This window comes from Anabrus simplex, chromosome 10 (genome assembly GCF_040414725.1).
Source record: "Anabrus simplex isolate iqAnaSimp1 chromosome 10, ASM4041472v1, whole genome shotgun sequence".
NCBI lineage: Eukaryota > Metazoa > Arthropoda > Insecta > Orthoptera > Tettigoniidae > Anabrus > Anabrus simplex.
Genome location: NC_090274.1, coordinates 70403608 through 70429785, shown reverse-complemented (window position 1 = coordinate 70429785; position 26178 = coordinate 70403608). Strand labels below are relative to the sequence as shown.

At 38.0% G+C, this 26178-nt stretch overlaps 1 protein-coding gene across 3 annotated transcripts in view; it reads left to right on the top strand.

Annotated features, from left to right (window-relative positions):
* Window positions 1-26178, top strand: part of Pfk (ATP-dependent 6-phosphofructokinase) — a 194668-nt gene that overhangs the window by 123258 nt on the left and 45232 nt on the right. For all 3 annotated transcript variants that reach the window (XM_067154686.2, XM_068229476.1, XM_068229477.1), the window contains exon 11: window positions 15650-15808. In XM_067154686.2, coding sequence (XP_067010787.2) covers window positions 15650-15808 — 159 coding nt within the window. The remainder of the gene's footprint in view (window positions 1-15649; window positions 15809-26178) is intronic.

Below are 26178 nucleotides of genomic sequence, written 5' to 3'. Positions count from 1 at the left end.
GTGATCTACAATGACCACAGGCTTCAAAATTCTTTCTTCACCTTATCTTTCCACACGAAAATGCCATAAACTTGTCTTCCTTCCATAAAGCATGGATTTCATGAGCAATTTTAGGCTCTTATCTTTCAGTTGAGGTGATTGGCCCTTCCGATTCAGTAGCACAGTCCCAGCATTGGTTAATTCCAATGGCTCGGGCGGCTGGGAGTTTGTGCTATCCCCAACCTCTCTGCAACTCGCACACCACACACAACACTATCCTCCACCATAATAACACTCAGTTACCTACACTTGACAGATGCCGCCCACCCTCATCGGAGGGTCTGCCTTACAAGGGCTGCACTCGGCTAGAAATAGCCACACAAAATTATTATTATTAGTGAGGTAAATTTTCCTTTTCAAAAGTTTGCTTGACAGTTCCATGCTAATATAAAATCGGTCGATAAACACAATATCCTACAGGTTGAGTAACTTGAAGTATGTCTGTCACCAGCTGTAAAACTATTCTACTGCCAAATGTTAAACCAGTGAAAAGTAAATTTTGCGTAGTAAATGACCCTAAGTAATGACTTGTGGACCCATTTAATGCATTTTGTTGTTGTTGTTGTTGTGGATTATTCCTTTTGAAAAGGATGCGGCCCTTGAAGCTTACAGTTGATTCTTCAACTGACAGATATTGACTTGGGCCTATAAAATTCCAAGAATGACTTTCTATTCTAAGACACTCCTAACTCTGCTCATTCTTGTGACCATTGTTGTCACACTAAATTGTACAGTGGATGGGGGTGGGGGGTATTTGAAAAAAAATCATTTCCAAGAATAAATGTCCTTACAGAAGGTTAATGAATTGAGCCACAAGTCTTTAAAAAATGTTCTTTGAGAGTTTTCCTTTTCTTTCAAGCCATATTCAGAACATGCCATCATTTCAACGTGGTAACATCGACCCAGCCACCATATGGAATGCTACAATGGTACACGTTTGCTAATACATTCTCTTACATACCAACTAGTCCTTACATATTTCGGAGTATAGTTAAACCAGAAACAGTAACAAAAAGAAATCCAAAGAGTCACGGGCTTCTTTCCTGTAGTAGGAGGCGTGTATTCCATAGCACCGTTGTGAGAAAACTTTGAAAAACCATGGTCACCTTCTTCATAAACTTTCCATTCATTACCCTTTACATAACTGTTTTTGCCATTCAGTTTCCTCCCCCTCACTTGAAAAATCACTGGCAGAATCCATTAATAAATCATTGTCAATATTACCACTGTCACGCAAGTGTTTTTATGAATATATTAGGTTCCATGCCGCGAATAGTGGGTGCCATATTCATAACAAATGTAAACACAGCAGTAACAGTGATGGACTATCTCTAAAGGAAATGCAAGTCAGCTAAAACAAATTATAAGCAGATGGCAGCATGTAACAGAAAGATGCCCAGGCTGTATACTGTGTAAAGCTCAACGCCGTTTTGCTCCAGTGTACAAAATACATAACCTTAAAGTTGTGTTGGACCAGCAGAGATGCCGACTTCTACGGAGTTTCCGTAATTCCTATTGCCCCCATCATGCCGGGCTCAGCTCGCCGGAGAGCGAGGGTCTCAGAGGTGGACCATTCGCTATCGGCTGTGCAGAAATTTTTAAAGGCAGGGATAGATGAAGGACTAGCGACAAATGAAAGGAGACTAAAATAGGTTTATACATTTATTAAAAACTGACACTCCTTCAAGTAAAACAATTAAATTCACAAAATCTGGGTTTAATTCTTGGAAATATCTTCTCCTCGTGCTATCAGTTATGAGGGATCTTGATCAAATTAAAGTTCAACGACTGTTCGTGTCTGTAATAACAAATATAGGGATCATTAATTTACTGTAAAATGAATTGAAAATCAAAATAATATCTGATATCACTCTCCTATAATGGTAATCAAATTGTTTAAATTAAAATATTCCATCCAGATCTCGCTTTTATTTCACAAGAAAATGATCATTTTCTCTTCCTTATTTAAATTATTGGAAATTATTTAATTAAAGAAATTATGGTTAATAAGTCTTCCTTAGACTTTACCTTCAACAATTACTTCATTTTTATAATTATTAATTGACTAAACTCCTTATAATAAATTTTTACTTGAACTCATATCAACCTAAATTTAACTCGTTTTTATGCAGAAAGTGACTGTACAATAACTAATAATTCAATCTCGTGACATCAGTCCACGGACGTTGCCTTCTCTTATTCACTTTAACTTAGTGAATTAGGCCCTAATCTACCTTAAATTACAATAAAATCTTCTAAAGATTCATAATTCATTCAATTACGGACACGCGAAATAAAATAAATCTGTCAAAAATTTGACGCGCACAGTGGAGAATATCATCACAAAATCATTCAAGAAATATTCATAAAACACAGAATATAATTAAATCACTCATCACACATTCACACATAGGTACACGACAAAATTATAATATTATTTACACGAACACTAACCATTATTATTAAATTTAAGATTTATTACAAATTAGGGAAATAATTCTCTAGATGACAATATCACGTATATCCTAGGTATCGATTTAGAATGTGATAGAATTGAGGTTATCACTTATATGTAGAAATTAATTATACAACGATGTTCAAGGAATATTTTAAACAGAAATCATCCAAAATAAGCAAGTAGAATAACTACAACACAGGTCAAAATATTAGAATACGCGCTTACGGTACATGAGTTGCGGCATTTATTTTTATTCACGTATAATGTCGTGGCTCTCAATTAATCTGCACTGAAGCTCGAAGAAATCATGTCCAGTGACACAGCTCTTCCCAAAATGACTCTAATGGATGCATAAATTATCACTCAAAATATAATGTCCATCTGCAAGTCATACTCAAATTAATAGCGCAGAAAATATACCTATGATTCGTCATTACTCCGTCCGGAGGATTGCCATGTTCCAGGCTTACTTTACATAAAGTGAGCACACGATAATTCTTTCCAAGAATAAACTAACATTAAACCCTTGACCTTATTAAATAATTTTAGCCCGTAATTAGGTTTAATTATTTTTAATCATCATTATTATTATATTTTTAACCGTGCATAATCTCACTTGCAAAGCTATTGTATGAAGTTATTCAGATGACTCTAAAGGAACTCAAACCAACAAACATGTCGTACAATCGTAGAATGAAATTTTACACTTAGAAAAACACTAGAACACTGTCCTAATTTATCTCAATTAATTTTCATATTATTTCAAAATCATTCAAAATTAACGCGGGGTTCATTTATTTTTATCTCTCCTGCCTTCTAAATTCTTAGGACAGTTGAGGTCTCTCTCGATGACATACACTCATCTCTAACTAATAGAACAAATACACATTCATTCCAGAGCACAAACTACCTCCCACCAAAGAAAGAAGAATGAAAAGTCAAACTACTGCAAAACTAATAGAAATCTAAATGAATAAGATAAGGCTACGTTTTACAAACATTTTACAGAAATAGAAAGAAAAATAAATTCTTAGAGAATACTCATGTGGCTGGTGTGAACTGGATTCTGGCTGATGACCTAGTACGTGGTCACATCACCTTCCATCGAACAAAGTCTTGCCCATGTCCGACGCCTTACATGCTTAGTGACTCATGGAGGAGCTGAAGGTGCACAGGAAACTGTAGTATTCTTCACGGAACTGGATAGCCATCTTGAAGTGAGCTCGAACCAACAACCTTCCTTCTTCTGAATTCTTGTAGAAAGCTGAAACTAACAAAAGTCTTAGCAATAGTCCAGGATACACACGCGATGTTTTATAATTTGGATGTGGACACTTATCTTATAACAATCCTAAACAAATCGTAGCTAAATTTTCCAAGTGTCTGAATTGCGGTTTATACAGTCCTCGATGCCTTCTCTAATGTAAAGTCTCCCAGTGAAGCAAGTGACGTCCAGTCTCTACCGTAGCTGCAATTAAAGTGACGCTCAAATCAAGTGTTCCGAAGTAAGAACCCTCTATAAAATTTCCTCTGGAATTACCATTAATTCCCTGTCTTAAGTCGTAGGTGTGCCTCTTAATTACATCTAATTGGTGGATCAATTGCATTCCTGTGAAGGTTGTCATTTTATTGGCTGCTCCAGTTTCACGTCACTTGACTTTGCATTTATTGATCGATTGAGATCACGCTGCTCAATGGGTCACGTGGTACACACACATGTGTTTGAAGGCCACCTAACAGGAATTTCACCCTGCTTCCTCGTTCTCTTGGTAGGTTGGGAAAACCGGTTCGCAAGTGGCTGGCTCGCACTAGCACGGAAATACAAAATCTCACCCTCCTGGCGATTAAATAATGTTCCAACTCGCTGATGAAATAAATCATTCTCCTTTACTAAAATAATTACCACTTTTGAAGGGGACATATTTCTCCCTTGGTTAAATAATGATTTGATCTGAAGATGGAATCATTATTACAGGAAATCTCCAATTAACATGTTCCCTGAAAATTTAAGTGGTAATCAAGTGTCACCTCAATCTATGGTTCCGTTCCAGCACGAAGCCTCGCGTTATCTGCCTCAAGTGCAGCACCAAGCAGTCGAAGTTGATCCATTACCTTCTCTTGCAGTTCACGGCATTCTTCACAGATCTCGTCTTGTAATTTTACTTGGGTTGAAGCATGGCGGTAGGTTGGATCTTCATCTATATCTCGCGGCGTTTCCTCTTCCATTATGAGATTGATATGACGACCATCTATAGGTTTAGAAGAAAAATAACTTTTTAAATTCTGGGCGTTATGAATACTTTCATAATTTTTATCTAGACTCTGGATTCTGTAGGCGTTATTCCCATAAACTTTTATAATTTTGTAAGGACCGATAAAAAGAGGTGCAAATTTGGCGTAATACTTGCTAGTTGTTTCTGACGTAGCTGGCTTTTTCAAAAGAACATATTCATTGAGTCTGAGAGGTCGGTGAAACTTTTTATCCTTCACTCTGCGTTGTCTCCGCTCAGCTTGCTCGCACAATGAAATGGCGGCTTTCCGAATGTTTTCTTCCAGCGTAGGCTTCAGATTACCAGGGCATTGGACAATATCGTCCCAAGGTCGATGCGGTTGTCGGTCGAAGTGAAGAGTAACAGGAATCTGTGACGTAGCCTCGTGTACTGTATTGTTTAAACATTCCATCATAATGGGTAGAACATCGATCCAAAGCCATTGTGCATCTCCACAAATTATTCTGCAGAATTTAGATAGTTCCTGCATCACTCTCTCTGCCGGGTTGCTAGATGGATGTCGGATCGAGTTCAATATGTGTTTAATCCCAAGCTGTTCCATGGCTTCACGAAATTCTGCAGATGTAAACTGCGATCCGTGGTCAGTGAGGAGTGCTTTAGGCTTGCCCATATGCGGAATTAAATTACGGGTGATTCGCCTGATAACAGATTTTGAGTTTGTACCCGATGCATTTACTGGACGTATTAAAAATGGCGCCTACGGAAGGTAGAGGCCAGCCAAGGCAAAGAAATGTGTAATAGGATATCGATATTGATGTATGCTAGAAGGCCATGACTAACTTAAACCTACCACTATGAAGGCAGTGTACAATGGTGTAGAATCGATAGAATTGTTTTTTTAAAAAAATAAGAAGGATCAAACAGATTATTATAAAAACTTACTTAAAAAATTGACGTGGGAAGGACAAGATATCCCGAACATCGCTCTCAAAAATAAGCAAGATTTGCAATATCTAACGTGAAATTTTAAGCTGAGAGGACGGAAATATTAAACGAAACGAAGAGATGAACGTTGAAATACCGTAAAGAGGGAATAAAATCCAGAAGTTTTGAAAAGTCCATCCAAATACTTAGACGCAAATTCGTTTGGAAACAAGAAGTGGATTGAGACGTGAGAGCTCGAGGTTGAGCCATATTAAGTGGAAATAATAGCAAGGACAGCCTAAATAAAGAAGCAATCATTATAAAAAAATATATTTATGTTACGCAGAACCATGATGAATTCATATTTTCCAGAATCGACGCATATTGTCTACTGTGTTCCTGAACAGATGATGGCTTGCTAAATCGGCATAGACCAACCTGGAGGGAGATGTCATCCTCGCCGTTAAAAGCACCCGACCCGTGTGGAGGAGGTCACTCTACTTGAGATACCAGTGGTGGACCCAGTTCCCAATCCAAGGCCTGCGACCAGACCGAAGAGCAACTAAGGCCCGAGATATTGAATGGCGAGCTAAGTAATAGTATTAAGTAGTATAATTTCTTATGTAGAGTATTACCAGTATATGCAATAGATCTGAATAGCCTAAGCGTGAGATAATTAAGTGTGCAGTGAATATAAGAAAGTGCAGTGTGAAATATTTAAGACGATATCTCGTGACAGAATGGTAACGTGTTTACTACATTATCTTATCCAAGGATGAAGGAATGCGATTTAAAATGTGACATAGTGTAACAGCTGTTTTCAAAGAATCCCGGTTGGTTAGAAAGATCCATGAGTGATGTAATACCAGTCAAACCCAGTTACGTCACAGAGGGATGCATGTTTGAATTGGTTAAGTTAAATTACCATACTCTTTGCTGTGTGAATATATTGAAAGAATAGATACTGAATTTGGGGTTATATGTTGAGTTGTATGACAAAATGCGTTTTGAGGAACGAATTCTGCGCTATTGGAGTGATACGTATCGTTGTGTTTAATTAATATTGGAGGTTAAACGCGATAATTATAGATGTTAAATGGATTAAATATGGGTTGAATTGAAGGTTAATAATGAAATAATGGAAGTATATATGGTATTTTAAATGATATATTGCGCAGATTAACAGGGAGTAAAACATATATGATATATATAATGTGCGATATAGGAGCACATGTAAAGCGACTACGGAATATAAGTATGCCCCAGGGAGGAACTATAGCAAGGTATGGACAATAAAATTACGCGTATTTTAATGAAGTGTGAAAGTGGTTTGACAATAATAACAACCCGTGATGGGTAAATGAATACATAATTGTATCATATTCTGAATGAATGGTAATTGCGTGGAAGATCAAACTTGTATGCAGCTAGTATGATAATGTAGTGTTGAAATATCTTTATGTAGGCATTTGCACATCTATATATGAAAAATGCTTATTGGCTATATGTATATTGAACTGGAATACGTTACATAAGAAATTATCTAGCTAGAGTAGGGAAATTATTCGAGATTTACGTAGGATATCATCGATGTTTTGTTGATCTGAAATATTATTAGAGCGAATATTTAGTTAGGAGCCATAATTTAAGTGGCAATCGCACCGAGAAACTTAGTACGTCATTCAGTATTTCATTTTCTTCACTGTAGTCTGCACCGACGAACTCAGATAATTTTCAATGTAACTTAGGTCACTGATATTTGTATTCAGGACACTTTATTCAAATTCAGTTCATTTCTGCGATAACTTGAACAATGTTATGGTTGTATTTTTGATGAGGGTGTATAATTAACACCGTGAGTGATGGAATAACTTATTGATATACCGAATCTTGACCGTGGTCTGAAGACTTTGATGTAATATATACTTAAGTGACCAAATGTAAATTTTAATAGGAAGATGAAACAAAGCAATAATTCATTTCAGGAATACGCGACCCAGAATGTTAAGATATGTAAACTTAGTTTAGGAGTAAGGCAGCGCTGACCTAGAATATTTGATTCAGTAATTAAAATATTTGTTTATTAGGTTGATAATTTGAAGATTATGAGCAATGTTTGACATTAACCATTTCTTTCGCGAATCTTGATAGTTTAATAAATGTGTTTCTTGATTAATTTTTATAGAATGGAATGAGTTTTCATTTATAATGATAGTCAGTAGTTGTACTTAGTGAGTAAGGTTCTCGTTATGCGGATGTGTTTTTTCGAAAGGTTGACTGATGTTTACGTTCGCAAAATCCACTACTGGGCGTTGAATTATGTAATTCTGAACCGCGTATGATGCCGTTACTTTCTCTTTGAATGCACGTTAAACCAAAATATAGAAAAATTAACCATTTTTCTGGAGGCATGAATACCCTGAGATATGTAACTGACTAGTTGGGAAAATACTATGGTCACCCTGACCCGTAGGGTGCAAGTTGGCCTTTTGAATTGGGTATAAAGTCACATATTTTGAGAATACATCGATGGTGACGACAACATGTCGGTTACCTCTCTTTGATGTAGGAACGGGACCGAACAAATCTATTGCGTACAGCTGTTTAGGCTTGGAAGGTATGATTGGAATAGGATTATGTTGCAATAAATGGGAGCTTGGCTTTACCCTCTGGCATGTGTCACAGGTTCGAACTATGTTCCTCACTATTGATCTTTGTTTGTCCCAGATAAACTTTCTTGTATGGTAGCCAATGTTTTATCGATACTGCCATGTCCGGTAATTCGATGTGCATGCCAAATTAAAGGTTCAAATAATTTTGAAGGTACAACAATTCTCAATTTCGATTTTTCCGGATCCACAAATTTAAATAGAATGTTATCTAAATACTGGTATCGGGATGCTCTTCTTCTTATTCTACGGTATCCAGGATCTCTAGGTTTAATTTTAACCTCTAGCAAATCAATGATAGGTCTTAAGTCACTGTCTCTTTTTTGAGCTTGCCGTATGTATCGGAGTTTTCTTAAGAATTCATGATCCTCGGGAACTAGTTCAAGTTGGTTGACTTCCAGTACTTCCTCATTAGGATTACGGCTCAGATAGTCGGCCAGTAAATTACTTTTCCCAGAACAATGCTCCAATTGGATGTTGAATTGTTGCACAAACATCGTCCATCGAAATACCCGTTCTGATGCCATAGTAGCCTTTAGCATGAAGGTTAAAGCTTTATGATCTGTTCTAATAATGATCGGAAATCCGTAGATGATTTTCTGCCAATATTTCAATGCAAATACTATGGATAACATTTCTATCTCAGTTACGGAATAATGCTTTTCATGATTTCGTAATTTCCGACTAACGAAGGCTAGGTAAGTTCTATTTTCCGGCTTCTCTCCGTCCTCCTGGAATAAAACAGCCCCAATTCCGATTCCAGATGCATCCGTTTGTAGTATAAAAGGTTTTCCGAAATCAGGATATCCTAGCTTAACATAGTTCAACAGCATCTCTTTGGTCTTGGTAAATGCCAGGTCACACTCTTCATTCCATTTCCATCTGTTACCTTTTTTCAGTAGATCTTGAAGTGGAGCTACCGTTTGGGTATAGTTGGGACAATGGCTCGCAAAGAAGTTGGCCATGCCTAGGATCTGCCGTACTTGTTTGACACGAATCGGCCTTGGAAATTTGCTAATAGCTTCAATTTTTACAGGGTTCGGCCTTATCCCTTTTCCATCAATAATATGGCCTAAAAATAATATTTCAGACTGGCAGAAGCGTGATTTCTTTAGATTTATGTGGAACCCAGATTTTGAAAGATTGCTCAACAGCTTTTCTAGTTTAACAAGATGTTCTTCGAATGTTTCACTCGCCATAAGCAGATCATCAATATATTTAGTAGTAAAACTCTTGACTTCATCTGTAAGGCATCTGTCTAAGGCACGTATAAGAGCGGCTGCGGCGTTACAAATGCTGAAGGGCAATTTTCTAAAAACGTATGTTTGCTGGTCAAACATAAATCCAGTCAATAATCTTGACTTTTCTTCCAAAAGAATGTGGTAATATGAGGAGGTAAAATCCACTGATGTGAACAAGTTCATGCCACGGAATTTTCTAAGGACATCTTTAATTGCTGGCGCCTGGTCTCTTTCTGGTATCAGTTTGCAGTTAATATGACGCGCGTCCAAACATATTCTCAGAGATCCATCTGGTTTATGTACCACCACTAGAGCACTTATGAATGGTGTACTGGACTTCATGATAATCTCGTCTCTCTCCATTTCTGCAATAATTTTCCCTACACGAGGATGAAATTTCTCAGGGATCGGATAAGGCTTCCTTTTAAACGGAGTCCAATCTGTGACTAATAGAGAATATTTAAAGTCAGGGATCTGGCCTGGTTTATCATCAAACAATGATTTATACTTTAACAATAACTCTCGGAGTCGGCCTCTCTCTTCTTCCGTTCCTATAGCTTGGTTAACCTTAGAGTTTATGAGGTCATACGGGTGTGTTGCATCGTCGCCCTCTTCTATGATATTATCCAGGGCCTGGTTTACCTCTTCTGTGGCCTCCTGGTCTTCGGATTCCCACGATGTCGAGGCGTTATTAATGAGAAACGCACTCTGATCAGTTATATCGGCTGGGTTAACCATAGCCGTTTCAAATGTCTCATCCAATCGAAAAAGAATCTGGTTGGAATTTAGATCAATATTGGCATGGTAAGATGTCAAAAAGTCAACTCCTAGAATGATGTTAAATTTTATATTTGACATAGCCAAGAATACGTTCTGAAATTTTGTATTTCCAATTTCAACATCCAACTGTGTCTGTAGTTTGCATGCCACTGTCTTATCCGGGATAATTCCTTTTATTTTAATGTGAGATACTGGTATAATCGGGATATCATGTCTGTCCTTTAAATCATTGAGGAAAGAAGTTGAAATGACACTAATTGTAGATCCAGTATCCACTAAGCATTTCACTCTTACGTCACATATCCTAGCCAAAATTATAGGTAGTGTTTTTAGGTAGTTTGTGTTCGACTCCTGACTTTCTTCTAGTAGGTCATCTGATCTTGTCATCCAGGAATCAATCTGAACAATAATCCATTCTTGCGTTTCGCTATTAATATAAGGGTTAGTGTCGAAACTATCTCCTACTAATTCAGGGGTTGGGTTTTTTTATTTTTTTTTATGGCACCTTGATTGTACCCATCATCTTCCGAATGTCCTTTCTCTTCCCTTTGCTTTGTTCTCTGGTATTCCAAACTCTCCGCTCCAACAATATCAGGGTTGACGTCCTGCTCATGTATAGCCCGATGCCATTTCTTACGCTCTTGGCTGGACTGCTGGAGTTCACGCAAATACTTCTCTCTCTCTCTTCCTCCCTCCAGTTTCTCTTCCGTCTCTCAGGTCTTCTATTCTCTGGCTCTCTTCTCCATCTGTCCCTGTTGTTCTCATATGGTCTTCTTTGGACATTACGTCTGGAATAATTCCATTCTTCGTCATCTCGGCGTCCTGGTCTTGGAGATCAGTCTCTGGGTGGTCTTCCTTCGACATTTCTACCCCAATTTCTCCCTTGGTTAACAATGTTCCTTTCTTCAGGTCTGGTAACATTGGCTTGGAAAACTTGTTGTTCTTGGCCGGGATTTCGCCTCTGTGGTTCTCTAGATGTCATGTCGAGTTGTCGTAATATGGCCTCAGCTTGAATTGCTGTTTGCACATTTGACGCGATCATAATTCGTTGCGTCTCTGCCGGAAGTTGCCTGGTAATAACTTTTATTAACTCAGCTTCCGATGGCGGTGTGTCTAGCTCCCGTAACTTACGTAGCTGGCTGGAGAAAAATTCAGAAAATCGTGTTGGCGTGGATAGGGCATACCTCTTAGCATACAACTCTGTCTTGAGGTTGTGTTGAATGTCTGTGTTCCAATATTTTTCTAGGAAAGCCCTCTTAAATCCTTCGAAATTGTCGAATGAATATCGGAACGCTGTGAACCACGTCAATGCAGAATTCTCCAAATATCTTTCCGTCACTCGCAGTTGGCGCTCTTCTGGTATCTTATTGTCCCGAAAATATTCCTGTAGTTCATTAATAAAACTCCTGGGAGTTACCCCTTTCACGTTATTAAATTTTTTTGGATGGTCTTCCTGCATTCGGATTATATTTACTATCTGCGTTTGACCTGACGTATTAAGCTGACTCACTCCTCCGCTACTATATCCTGGAGCTGGATTGGTGATATTTACACGGTTATTGGTATTAATTTGGTCGTCATGCTTCGGAGTCGAGGATAAGACTTCTCCGGATACCTTCTTCTCTAAATTACTTTGCCTCTCTAACAATGTGTTGGTTACAATATTATGACTCTCGCCTTGCAACTTAAGCAACTGTAACTCTTTAGTGAGTTCCTGGATTCCATTCTGTAGTTCTTGTTTATAAGATTCCGAACTAGCTTTGACCTCTCCTATTTCTTTATCTATTGAGGTTTTCATAGTTTTTAAATTCTGTTGCGTCTCCTCAATCGTTTCGTAAAAATATTCAAGTCGCTCTGAGTTGGTGATTTGGGCTACCTTTATTTCAGCAATAACGCCCTTTTCTACTTGTTTCACGGTTTCGAAAATTTGCGTGAATTTCCTAGACCACGCTGTCTTGGTTGCTGTTAAGTCCTGGGCATTATCATCGATTTTCTCCTCAATCGCTTGAAATTTGTCTTGCACCTCGTCCTTATACTTGCCTAATCCCTGCAATATTCCAGTTTGTACTTTAGCTAGCCTCTCACTAAATTCATTGGACATAGCTGACATGGAGTTGTCGATTCCAGCCTGAATTTCTCCCTTTAAATTCGAAAAATTTTGCTTCACGGATACCAAAGTTTTTTCTCTAGATTTTCACTATGTTCTAATGATTCATTATTTTCACTAAGTTTTTGCTCTAATAATTCATTATTTTCACTGAGTTTTTGCTCTAATAATTCATTATTTTCACTGAGTTTTTGCTCTAATTTAGTTTGATTCTCATTCATTTCCCGTTTTAAATTATTTTGTAAAACTAACACTACTCCATCTAGGAGTCTGCGTATATCCTCCATCGTTACAGTACTCATTTTCCTTTGAAATAAACGGCAATTCAGACATGGGAGGACTAAGTTCGATGGCCACATACCAGAATCCAATTCATCAGTCACAAGTGGATTGATGTCACAGCCTTCAGAGAAGATTAACGTCGCAAAATACAATCCTACAGCCTAAGTCCAAATTATGCGGAAAATAGCCGCTAAAATTTTTTTTGACAACTATCATCCAGATTTTGTTTATAATTAAACAACAAGGCCCTTCCTAAACTTAACCTGAGTGTAGTTCGCCACAAAATTTTGGGCTAATAAATGTCTCAAAAATAACCTGGAAATTTTTTTATTTGTCTACTCTAATTTAGTAATGACCTGCCTGCACAGATTAATACTTTCGTTGCATGTTTTTGTTGCAAATTTATGTCAGGTAGATGAATGAGATTCAACAAGTATGCCAAAACGTTGGTAAGAACAAAGTGGAAGTCATGCTATTTGCTGATGACATTTGTATATGGGGAGATTCCAAGGAGGAACTTCAGGATCAGATCAATGCATGCACAGTAACAACTAAAGGGTACGACCTAAGATTCAGTCAGGAAAAAAGTGAAGTGGTGGTTATGCAGAGAAATGGTCAACCTGAAGCTTACATTGAAATAGAGGGTAAACGATTCAAGATGTCCAACAAATTCAAATATCTAGGAAGCATGATATCAGCAACAGGCTCCATTGAAGAGGAACTTACCAGCAGGATTCAAACTGGAGGAACATTCTGTAGAGTTGTCTGAGACCTAATATGGAACCCAAAAGTACCATTGAAATGCAAGCGAGCAATTTATCTGACTTATTACATGCCAATTTTGACATGTGGGAGTGAGACCTGGACCACGAGGAAAAAAGGATAAAACAAGGATTCAGGGAGCTGAAATGAGATTTGCCCGAGTGATGGTTGGCAAAACAGGACGAGATAAAATTCGTAATGAGAATATGAGGGACATGGCTTAGGTTGGCAGAATGCAGGATAACAAAACTCTGCATAGACTCAAATGGTATGGTCACATGCGAGGGATGGATCCTGATTTCATACCCAGACAAATGTATGATCTGCCGTTAAAATACTCGAGACCAAGAGGGCGGCCAAGAATGCGATATACAGACATGGTGAAAAGCGGCATTCAGCAACGAGGAGGGGACTGGGACAACATTGAAGAAGGAGAAAAGTACAAAGACAGAAGTTGGTGGAGGGGCTTAATTCGCCGACCCATCGTATAGATGGAACGACGTGGGGTATGTATGTATGTAATGTATGTATGTATGTATGTATGTAATACATGCATGTATTTCGGTGAAGTGAGGAACAACATTAAATGAAATAAGACATTGTGTAAACGTTAAAATGTTAAAACTGGGAGACCGTGGACAAAAAATGATTTGAAGTAAATAAGCACTATTGAAAGCAGTATACGGGAGAGTTTGAGAGTTTTCATGCCTGTTCATAAAAAATTGCACCGAAGCACATGTTGCAAGTGTTTTTTCAAGTATACATGGAGGACATGATAACTGTCCAGGACGCCATGTGAGATCTCGGAAACATGAAGCGTTGCATCGTAAAGGCAATGCAAGGCACTGTCCTCGTTTTACTATTAGTGTTATACAGGATGACTGAACGAGTTGGCCATGTGATTAGGGACGCGTAGCTATGAGCTTGCATTCGGGAGATTGACTTCTGTGGTTTCCCCCTTTTAAAAAAAATATAATTTGCTTTATGTCACACCGACATAGATAGGTATTTTGACGACAATGGGATAGGAAAGGCTCAGGAATGGGAAGGAAGGAACCGTGGTCTTAATTAAAGTACAGCCCAAGCATTTGCCTGTTGTGAAAATCACCTTTTAAGATTGGCATCTCTGGACTAGGTCCGACGGAGGACTGGAACAGAAAATTAACGAAGTTGGACCGAGTCTGACATTGAACTCCAAAGGGTTAATCCTCCTCAATATCTAGCCTTTGGCAGAGCTTGGTGGGACGATCTAGTATGTGCTGTAGCAGGACTTATTGAATTAAGTGCCTCTTTCATGGTCTCTTTCTGTTAACCTTGCCCTCTACTGCAACTTTCTGTGATACCAATTCTTTTGCTGACATGTCTAAAGTATCAATAGTTTTTAACATTTTTATTTCAGTTTGTTTGTATGTATTTGTGTTCAACTCACTCAAATGCCTTTTTCATATTCTTACAAGTCAGCACTGAAAAGCTATTTTCTTTTGTTACTGGAAATCCCACTGTAATGTGTTCTATATATGAAAGTGTTTTTTTTTTTATCTGCTTTTATTTTATATTTTATTGTTAACTATGTTTTATTCTATTGACTCTGTTTTACTTTTTTTTTTGTATTTTAATATGTTTTTTAACTTTTAACTTGAATGATATAGAGGCACTTATTCTACCTTAATCTATTTTTCTATCATTTTATAAGAAAATAAGGCATTGCACTGATCCAGTGATTATTTTAAATTCATAATTATGCAGAGCTCGATAGCTGCAGTCGTGTAAGTGTGGCCAGTATCCAGTATTTGGGAGATAGTGGGTTCAAACCCCACTGTCGGCAGTCCTGAAGATGGTTTTCCGTGGTTTCCCTTAAGGCCACAGCCGCTTCGCTTCCTTCCCACTCTCAGCCCTTTCCTATACCATTGTCGCCATAAGACCTATCTGTGTCTGTGCGACGTAAAGCCAATTTAAGAAAATAAAAAAAAATAAAAAAAATCAAAATTATTTTGCATCATCATGTGTTTTAAATTCTAGTCAGTGGATATATTTTTAAAATTTTGGTTTATCATTACATTTCGTTCCACCTTGTACCATTAGGGCCAGTGACCTAGATGTTAAGCCCCTTTAAACTTCAAACATCATCATCATCATCATCATGTAATGCATTCCAGGTGCAGCGCATGGACTGGTCTGATGTGACTGGTTGGGTGGGCCAGGGAGGAGCAATACTGGGCACTAAGAGAACTCTACCTGGCTCACGGCTTACTCAGGTTGCTGCACGACTCAAGGAGTACAAGATCCAAGGTCTTCTTATCATTGGCGGCTTTGAGGTAAGTTATTCCATTTATGTTTTCTGTAACCGCTAGTTTCGGCACAACTACAGTTACACATAAATAATAATAATAATATAGAAATAATAATGATAATGAGATAGGAAAATGATGCAGTGGCGGAGAATTCATATAAACCAAATACAGGGAACACTTACAGGCCTAAAAATGACAACTAAGACAGGATAGTGGAACGTGCTGGGAAGCCATATCTATGAGGTCCATGGGAACGTATGACGTTATGGGGGAGAAAAGACTTACAAGAAACACCCTCTAGCTCAACTATATTAAAAATGACAAAGTTTTACAAAATACACTTCCACGACACGGAAACAAGACGTACTTAAGTAACTTAACATAAAATTTGATTTAACAAAGAAGGAGATGCTACATTAAAGGTATAGTTTAAACCGAAAGTATTTAATGGATGAAAGAATTGAAACTACGGCAATTGGAACCTAGGGTAAACTTGGACACATTAAATTAAACTTTTAATATGACATTAAGCAAAGAAATAACGAAACACAAAAGCAATTAAACTAAATGAAACGAAACCAGAAAACATTGAGAATAACATTGCAAAAACACTGAAATAACACTTACCGCGGAAAGATGGAGCTCCCGAGGGTTGTAGCCCTCGAGCGCGAACGCTCGCTTGGGCGGTCGGATGGAAATTGACGCCGAGCTCACGCATCATTTTTAGAAGCCGGCCACAAGGCCGGAAATAGCCCGATTACAATTAACCAATAAGATCACACTTACCCTAGATTCCTGGACCTTTTTGCCAATAGGAAATCTCGTGACCATAAATGGTCATTTTAACATCGTTAGCAATTGCACAAGTTCTGGAACATTACGATTACAGCACCAAAATTTCATCATTGAAAACCACACGTGTGGTACAGGGTGACTCAATTTAAATAACCTTTTACATTTTTAAATCACATTACAAACATCAAATCAACCTTTGGACAAGTTACACCCTTGCTGACATTTATTTAAATTATAAATTACATAAAATTTACATACAAAAATAATCACTTCGAAAACAATTCTCGTATCTTGCCATGTTCATTTACAGTTCCATATTATCGTGATGTTTCCATATTTTAAAACAATTTACAAACATATTTCAGTTACATTAAAAAAATATTCCAGCAGAGTCCAGAGTTCTTATTTCTTCATTTCTCAAAATACAAAAACTTCAAAATTTACATTTCTAAACACACTGTAGTTCCAATTCTCCGTCCCACCGACCGGTGACATTCTCCTCCTCCCAAAGTCGAGCCCACCTCGACAAAAAAATTTTTTACCAAAAATTACAAAATTTAAATGAACTCAAAATGGGAGGCTTGATGGAGATTTGAAGATTCTTTCAACACCACAAATTGCACCACAGCGCTTTTTTATCTTCATTCTCTTCAGGAACGTCCTTAGAGGCAAAAACAAGTAGAGCGTTGGTATCGCTATCAAACGAAGTCGCTGACCATGGCCGTTGCCAACGTCTCCATCCCTATTGCAGTCCAACCATTGCTCACTTACAGCCTCAGCACAGTCCACCCAACTTAGTGAACAGGACCGTAACTGGCGAAGGTAGGTGGCACAGCACAGACTACTGCCACCGTTAAACACCTTTCCATTCCACCATCAGACATTAGTGGCCAATAGGTGCGTTGCAGACTCCAAATAGATATCCGAGGTTGAAAAGTCAGTGGCATAGCAGTAACTGGAACATAAACATACGCAGCAGAAATTTGGAATTGAAGAAATGAGGCCACTGGCCTGAACTATCGAAGAACTAACAGTTGAGTTCCGAGGGTGGGATTTTTGTGTTTTTTCATTAATAATACCAAGCCTCCTTAGGGAGATTCCCTCTCATGTTTCTGGGAAACCCCAGCCCTCCTGGCAAGTGCTACTTCAGAATTTCAAAATTTAGGAAAATTAAAAAAAACTAAAAGAAAATTTGCCAGAGTTTACCCTAGTGCCAAAAACATCATAAAATCCCTAACTAATCATGAATAAACTTCTAAACTTACCCCAACAGACATTACATTAAATTATATCTAACATGATCATAAATAACCCTTCCCATTACAACTAAAGTGACTTAACTAAATTAACTACAGAACCCGAAAAATGGTGTGCACCAATTAATTAAAATTTGCTTACAACTAATTCCTTATAACTACCAAATTAAGTTACCGTGTGCATTCTTAATCACCCAACATTAGGGAACAGAACGAAACAAATAAATGGAAGAATTTAGAATGTTACAAGGGAACTCAAAATCGAGAAATAATTAATTACGTTAGCTTGCAACCACTTTCAATGAATAGAATAGTAAATCACTATTTATTACCATGTCATGTACTCATGAAAGTTTTACATAGATAAACTCACATTACGTATTACGTGTCCCACTAGTCAAATGAAGGCGCAATAAAGCCAGGAATACCAAATGAAAATCATATTACTTTATCAACAGGAACTCAAATATGAAAAACAAAAGCGGTGCAAGAGTGCACATGCAGACATCCAACTCACTGATATAAGAAATAAAAAGGTACAAGCACAACCTTCATACCAGAGATTACTAGATAACCGCACGACACACAAGACTACCAAGCTTATCTGTCCTTCGACATACACACAGACAACATCAAACTACCAAAACAAGTGGGACGATCCCTGAATCAGCAAACCAACGAATGGTAAAAGGCATGGACGACCTCAATACTGACTCTCATCACATGACACATACACATACACACACAAAAACACCCGTGCGATGACACATCAAGAAGTACCCACAAAATGAAAGGACAGAACATCAGAACATGACCTCAAGCACCCTTGAACTTATCACACGACAATGAGACTCTTAGGGCCAATATCGTACTCCTAGAAGAGGAACGGCCTCTCAGCACCTTAACCTTAAGTCTCAGTACACACACACATATGCCTACCAAAGGCACAATTATATTCAAAAATCGTAGGACAGATACAGCACAGCTACAAATTTAGAACCGTACTCAGTCTACAGAATCCCATACTTCTACAAATTGAGTACATAAATTTGGAAGACACGAACCCGTAATGCAAGAAATTTTTAATATCGGTAAAATCGAACAAAAGAAAACAAGCAGAAAACTAAACTGAATGGCTTAGCTAAATCACGATACCTTCAAAAATTTCACTAGTGACAAATTTTAAATAACAGAAAGGAAAATCTTGACAACGTGCAGACCTACTATGAATTTAACAATTTATAGCTCAGAGTAAGAACACCAAAATGAACATTTGCAGAAAATCTTCCTAGTAATCATTCTACAATAACAAGGGACATCATTTTCCATCTAGGCACCTAATACCAAGAAAAAGATTGCGAGGAATCTCATACCAGATACACTAGATTTCCAACATGTCACGAGCACAAGTGCAGATCCATAATCCGTCAAATTTGCCCAAAATAGGCCTCAGCATTACCTGGTCTAAAGATATGGTGAACACGTGTCACCCTATGAGCCTATCCAAGTCCTCATAGAACCCTCCCTAGCAAATATAGGAATACACGGGTAAATAAATATACGTGACAAGGAAACAGACACTTACACGATGGAAAAGCACAAGACAAACTAGGAAACTTTCACACAGATTAAGAGATTCCATACTCTATAATCTGCTAGATGAATTTAGTAGCTAGTTGGGAAACAGTCCCCAAAATAGTCCCATACCTACTTGGAAACGAACCCAGACCCAGCAAAAGACCACAACCAACACAACATGACCGGAAATTTAAATATATACTGAGCTAAAATACAACGTAAAAATTACTTTAGAAGATCACACACGTAGAATAGTACCAAATATAACATACCAGGCGACAAGAAACAAAATTTAGAAAATAATTTCCCGAAACACGAGATTTACGAACAGGAAAACACTCGAAGAAATATACGAAACTTTACAACATAACCTCAAAATTGTTGCCGAAAATTTACCAAAAGAAAAATTACAGAAAAACAAAGGAAACTCCTTGCTAAAATTTAACCAGAACACAATGATCACTGTGACAATTCACACTACAATTTACGTGGTCTAGAAGGAAAACAAGCAGAACGCGACACTTGATAACTTAGGATGTAGGGTGTGTACACTTCGCAGTGGGTCAAACGCTCAGCTGTTTTCAAGACACTTCAGCTCTTCAAGAGATAAACATGAATTCAAACACGGGAGTACAGTACCAAATACAGTATCGAGGCAATACTTAGTACGATATCACGACGTAGTTTAAAATAACCGGAAATTACACAAATGTTACAATCGGAACACAAATGGAAGAAAACTAGACATAATCAAACATATTGAAATTTATCAAAGAAGACTTTCGGAAGGCGAACATAGCTCACGAAATGTGAAGATATCGCTTTACTACAAAACACGTGGTCAAGCGAAACCTTGCCACACAAGAAAATTTATTAAAATTAACGAAACCGAAAAAACTTGTTACAAATAGTGACATACCATTTCCTCCAACCGTTAATTACAAGAGAAACACAGTAACACAAGACTGCACATCGCGGAACGAAAAACACGTGGTGAGATTAACTCGCGCAAGAATCATGAAAAACAAAAGCGGGAATTAAGAACACACACGGAACACTTACAACCTAGCCCTATATACAAACTTAAGATTTAAAATTAATTTTAGAAAAGTTAGCCGAGAATGATCATTGTAAGTCTTCACTCCTTACATAACACACGCTCTGATAACAAATGTAACCGCTAGTTTCGGCACAACTACAGTTACACATAAATAATAATAATATAGAAATAATAATGATAATGAGATAGGAAAATGACGCAGTGGCAGAGAATTCGTGGAACGTGCTGGGAAGCCCTATCTATGAGGTCCATGGGAACGTATGACATTATGGGGGAGAAAAGACTTGCAAGAAACACCCTCTAGCTCAACTATATTAAAAATGACAAAGTTTTACAAAATACACTTCCACGACACGGAAACAAGACATACTTAAGTAACTTAACATAAAATTTGATTTAACAAAGGAGATGCTACATTAAAGGTATAGTTTAAACCGAAAGTATTTAATGGATGAAAGAATTGAAACTACGGCAATTGGAACCTGGGGTAAACTCGGACACATTAAATTAAACTTTTAATATGACATTTAGCAAAGAAATAATGAAACACAAAATCAATTAAACTAAATGAAACGAAACCAGAAAACATTGAGAATAACATTGCAAAAACACTGAAATAACACTTACCGCGGAAAGATGGAGCTCCCGAGGGTTGTAGCCCTCGAGCGCGAACGCTCGCTTGGGCGGTCGGATGGAAATTGACGCCGAGCTCACGCATCATTTTTAGAAGCCGGCCACAAGGCCGGAAATGGCCCGATTACAATTAACCAATAAGATCAAACTTACCCTAGATTCCTGGACCTTTTTGCCAATAGGAAATCTCGTGACCATAAATGGTCATTTTAACATCGTTAGCAATTGCACAAGTTCTGGAACATTACGATTACAGCACCAAAATTTCATCATTGGAAACCACACGTGTGGTACAGGGTGACTCAATTTAAATAACCTTTTACATTTTTAAATCACATTACAAACATCAAATCAACCTTTGGACAAGTTACACCCTTGCTGACATTAATTTAAATTATAAATTACATAAAATTTACATACAAAAAAAAATCACTTCGAAAACAATTCTCGTATCTTGCCATGTTCATTTACAGTTCCGTATTATCGTGATGTTTCCATATTTTAAAACAATTTACAAACATATTTCAGTTACATTAAAAAAATATTCCAGCAGAGTCCAGAGTTCTTATTTCTTCATTTCTCAAAATACAAAAACTTTAAAATTTACATTTCTAAACACACTGTAGTTCCAATTCTCCGTCCCACCGACCGGTGACATTTTCACTTCACTGGAGTATCATGTTCCTTAGGAAAAACTTCCATCATTCTTTTTGACCCAATTGCTTAGGGTTGACAGTATGTATAGTGAAGCTAGTTTTGTGGCAGGATGCTCTTCTTGATACATGAAGAGATGTGTGTTAATAACATACAAAGTCCCTGCGCTAGGAGAATTAACAAGACACTGCTAAAATCCAGGAGAGCGATTAAGTGTGTTTTTCCCCCTAGGATTAGAATTGCAACCAATTACACTATACCAAGGCATCTTGCAACTGTCACTGTTTTATTTAAGAGCTTCAGTCATCGTTGCTTGATGCTGAACTAGCGAATGGTAGCAGTGACGTAGCTATGTTCAGGAGAGAACCGTTTGCCTCCTAAGTGCGTGATTGGATTCTTGTGTGGAAAACACAGTTATGTTTTATATATTCAAGCCCTCTCTTTTCAGGCATGTTTCATTTTACACAGGACTGCTCGTTTAAACTAAAATATGTGAATCTAGCAACATTAGTCACCAGAGTAAAGGTAGATTTCCCATGTAATAAAAGTTGCTCGCAGACACCATCTAGAGTGCAAATCTTTGCTGTCTATCTTGCAAACAAAGAACCATTCAGGAATTAAATAATTTCTAGGTATTGCTTCCACATACTTGCCAGAGTCCTCACTTCAGTCTTCCTTGATCGACCTCTGTTTGTTAACTCTAGGTCTCTTCCAACCAAGAGTTTGGTTTGCAAGGCCCTGGTAGTCATGTACTTGCCTTTCATGACCTTTCCTTTACCCGTATCTTTGTTTTATACTTTTCTCTTCTGATTAAAATTAATTGGGGATGATTATCTTGTTGTACATCCCTTTAAAGCAATCACCAACACAACAGTATCAACATTACTGGTATTTACATATAGTTGTCTTCTTCTGCTTCTTCAATAGCTTTTCATCCTTTCACTTTGCTGATTTTTCCTTCCCTCTGTCCAGGTGTGATTTCCTTTCCTGTTCTTCTTTTGGAAACTGTTGAAGTGGTGTTAAATGACAAAAGTTTTAAAAAGACTTTTAAAACAAAATATAAAAATAACATACAATTTTTATTCAGTTCAATTAACCCTTATGCATCCACCCGCCCTTTGCTCTGACATTGCTAGGAATCCACCAACTTTTTAGTATGCAACCTGGATGTTGCAAGCTTTCGGTTAAAACAGTATAGTGGGTGATCGACTGCGCGTATTATCACGGGACCTGTTGTATATTATTGAGAAATTCCACACTATTGCTCATGACACCAAAAACAGAACAATACAGAAATATAACACATAAAAAATCCCTTTGAAATCTTAAATTTTTCATTACCTTATATCACCTCGGAAGTTCTTTAGTGTGTGTTATGGCCTTAATTATACGGCACGAGCCTAACATTTGCCTGATTTGAAATAAGGAAATAATAGGAAACCAATACGACATGAGCCTAACATTTGATTGATTTGGAAATAAGGAATTAATGGGAAACAAATCACGAGTAAGTGAATGAAGAGATTCGAACCTATATCCCAAATACGAACCTACAGCCGTATGTATCTCTCGGTGTATTATTATTATTATTATTATTATTATTATTATTATTATTATTAAGATGCAGTCTGAGGATCAGTGGTAAAGTGTTCACATCCAGGTACCAAGATCGTAGATTCAAATCCGGCAGTCGCAATCGAATCTTGAGGGGCGGGAGAAAGTTCATTCGGCATTCCATGTCGTACGATATTACTACGCGAGAGATCTCCGGTGATATATTTCGTTTTCATTCATGCACAGGATCACTAATAACTTCTTCCTCACTAATACTGCTGAAATCAGAGCCTAAAACATCAAATATGCTTTGAATTTCGCTATTACTGAGCATTTCGCGCGAGCAAGCAACTTCCTTCTCAGTCAGCCATCTTGTCAACAACAGAATACAGATTTCTCGATCGATATTTTAATCAATTCTCTTTGCCAAAGTTGCATACCAGAGCACTCTGATGACACTTTGAGACACCAAGAACAGATTTCAATTAGAAATGTTTCCGGAAAATGCCAACAGATGTCACAAATGTCTCCAAAATGCGACCTTGCATCCCGGCGTACCAGTCCGTTTGTGGAGTCCTGGCCCAGCCGCTCGAGCGCGTACCAGTCCGCTTACGGGTGCATAGGGGTTAACTCTATCATTTTAAGGAAATGAGCTACAACTAAGGCTATTATCTTTGAGAGTTTGTCTGTCTGGTATTATAAGGTGTATCTAAAAAGTTTGATGGATGATACTATTACTATATCCATATCAGAAGGTTGTGTGTTCAGATCACCTCGGGGTCACCAATATTACTATATCATTTATTAATTCTAGACCACGTCCGACTCGTTGGCTGAATGGTCAGCATAGTGGCCTTCGGTTCAGAGGGTCCCGGGTTCGATTCCCGGCCGGGTCGGGGATTTTAACCTTAATTGGTTAATGCCAAAGGCCCGGGGATTGGGTGTTTGTGATGTCCCCAACATCCCTGAAACTTACACACCACACATAACACTATCCTACACCTCAATAACACACAGTTACCTATACATGGCAGATGCCGCCCACCCTTATCGGAGGGTCTGCCTTACAAGGGCTGTTCTAGACCACAATCATTTTAGTACTGACTCCATATTCTTTTAATCACCAACAACTTATTTTTATGATGACTTCATGGCAATAAATACAATCTCATCTAATCTCTCTTCCTGGTTTTTTTACCATCTTTTTTGTTGTTGCTTTATCTCCGTGTCACCATGGAGCCACTACAATACCATGACACAAACAAAACAGAAGTTACAAACAAAATACCAGTAGTCGCCTTCAGAGTCTTTTCAGTTTGCCACAATACACTACAGCTACTGGAAACTGACAGCGAAGGCGTCTCTTGGAATCGATCGAAGCACTGATGTCACACACTGATGTCCAATCAGTACAGTGTGTGCTTTCAGAATTCCCGTGAGCCGGGGAAACAAAAATAAATGTTTAGGCGCCAAATCTGCGCAGTACGGCGGATGTTAAAAAACAATTATGAGCCACTTAGCCAAGAAGTTGTGCACGTGGATCGGAGTGTGTGGGCGGGTGTTTTTGTAGAGGAGACTCCAGTTTGCAGTCCGGTACAACTCTGGCCGAACACATGGATGCATAGCAACAACCGTTTCAAGACTTTCTCGTAAAATGCGGCATTGAGAGTTTGACCCTCCGCTACAAATTCCTCGTGAAACTTTCCATTGCTGTCGGAAAGGGCGATCAACAGTATCTTGATCCTGGAATTGTGGAGGCGACTATTTTTTTTGGACGTGGGGAACCTGGTGAACACCATTCCATTGATTGTCGCTTGCTCTGCGGACCAAACTGGCAGCACAAGCTGTCATTGCCTGTGATGATGGTTTTTAGAAGAATGGATCTCAGTCACACGTCAATGAAATCTCCAGCAGTTTCCATCTGTGTTGCCTTCTGCTCGTCAGTCAGTGTGCTTGGCACAAATGCAGAACAGCTCTTCCGCTTACCCAAATTGTTGTGAATGATGTTCACATATCCTTGCTAATCCCTAATGCCTCTGATACCCTTCTCAGAGACAGTCGCTGATTTTTTTGCCAGCATCTGTCGCAGTTTTTCTGCACTTTTGACAGTCGACTTGATAAAGAGTTTCCTGTCCATCTCAAAAGCATTTGAACCAGGTGTAAACACATTTTATACTTATGGCTTCTGTTCCATACACTTGCATCTCCATTGCCACTTTTCCCAATTTGTAACAAAACTTAATGTTTATGCGTTGCTCCATTGCTCTATGACACAAGTCTTCATGCACACTACATTTGACTGGCCGCAGCACACTAACCTGCTTCAGCTTTGTGTGTTCAACTCTATGTGGCGCTTCTTGAGATGTGTCTGTATCCACAACTAATGAACTTCATTCCAGTTCCATATTGACTTTCAATATCCAAGATAAAATTCTAAAAGAATTTAGTTGTATAAAGTCCACTTGTTCAATACACGTAAGCCATTTGATAATTGGTCTGTCTAAAAAGCTACGTAGGACATGTTTCGACCTAGCCTAGAGGTCATCATCAACACAGGGCTGGAGGAAAGAGGAAATCCTGGCAATACTAGTATTCTCCATGAAGTAATGGATTTTTCAAAACTTCATTCCATTTCTAGAAGAATGACAAATAGAAAAACATTTAAGAGTTTTCACAATTTTTGAGTACGGTATTTCCTCCAGCCAACCAAAAGTTGTATTAAATACGGTTGGACACACACTTACAACTAAATTCGTCCAAGGTTGAAGCTATGTACATTTTAAACAAAGATTTCCATTCCATTTGTTGATTGTATTTTATCTCAAGTTTTTTATGTATCACTTTTTTGTATATGTCTTTCTTGT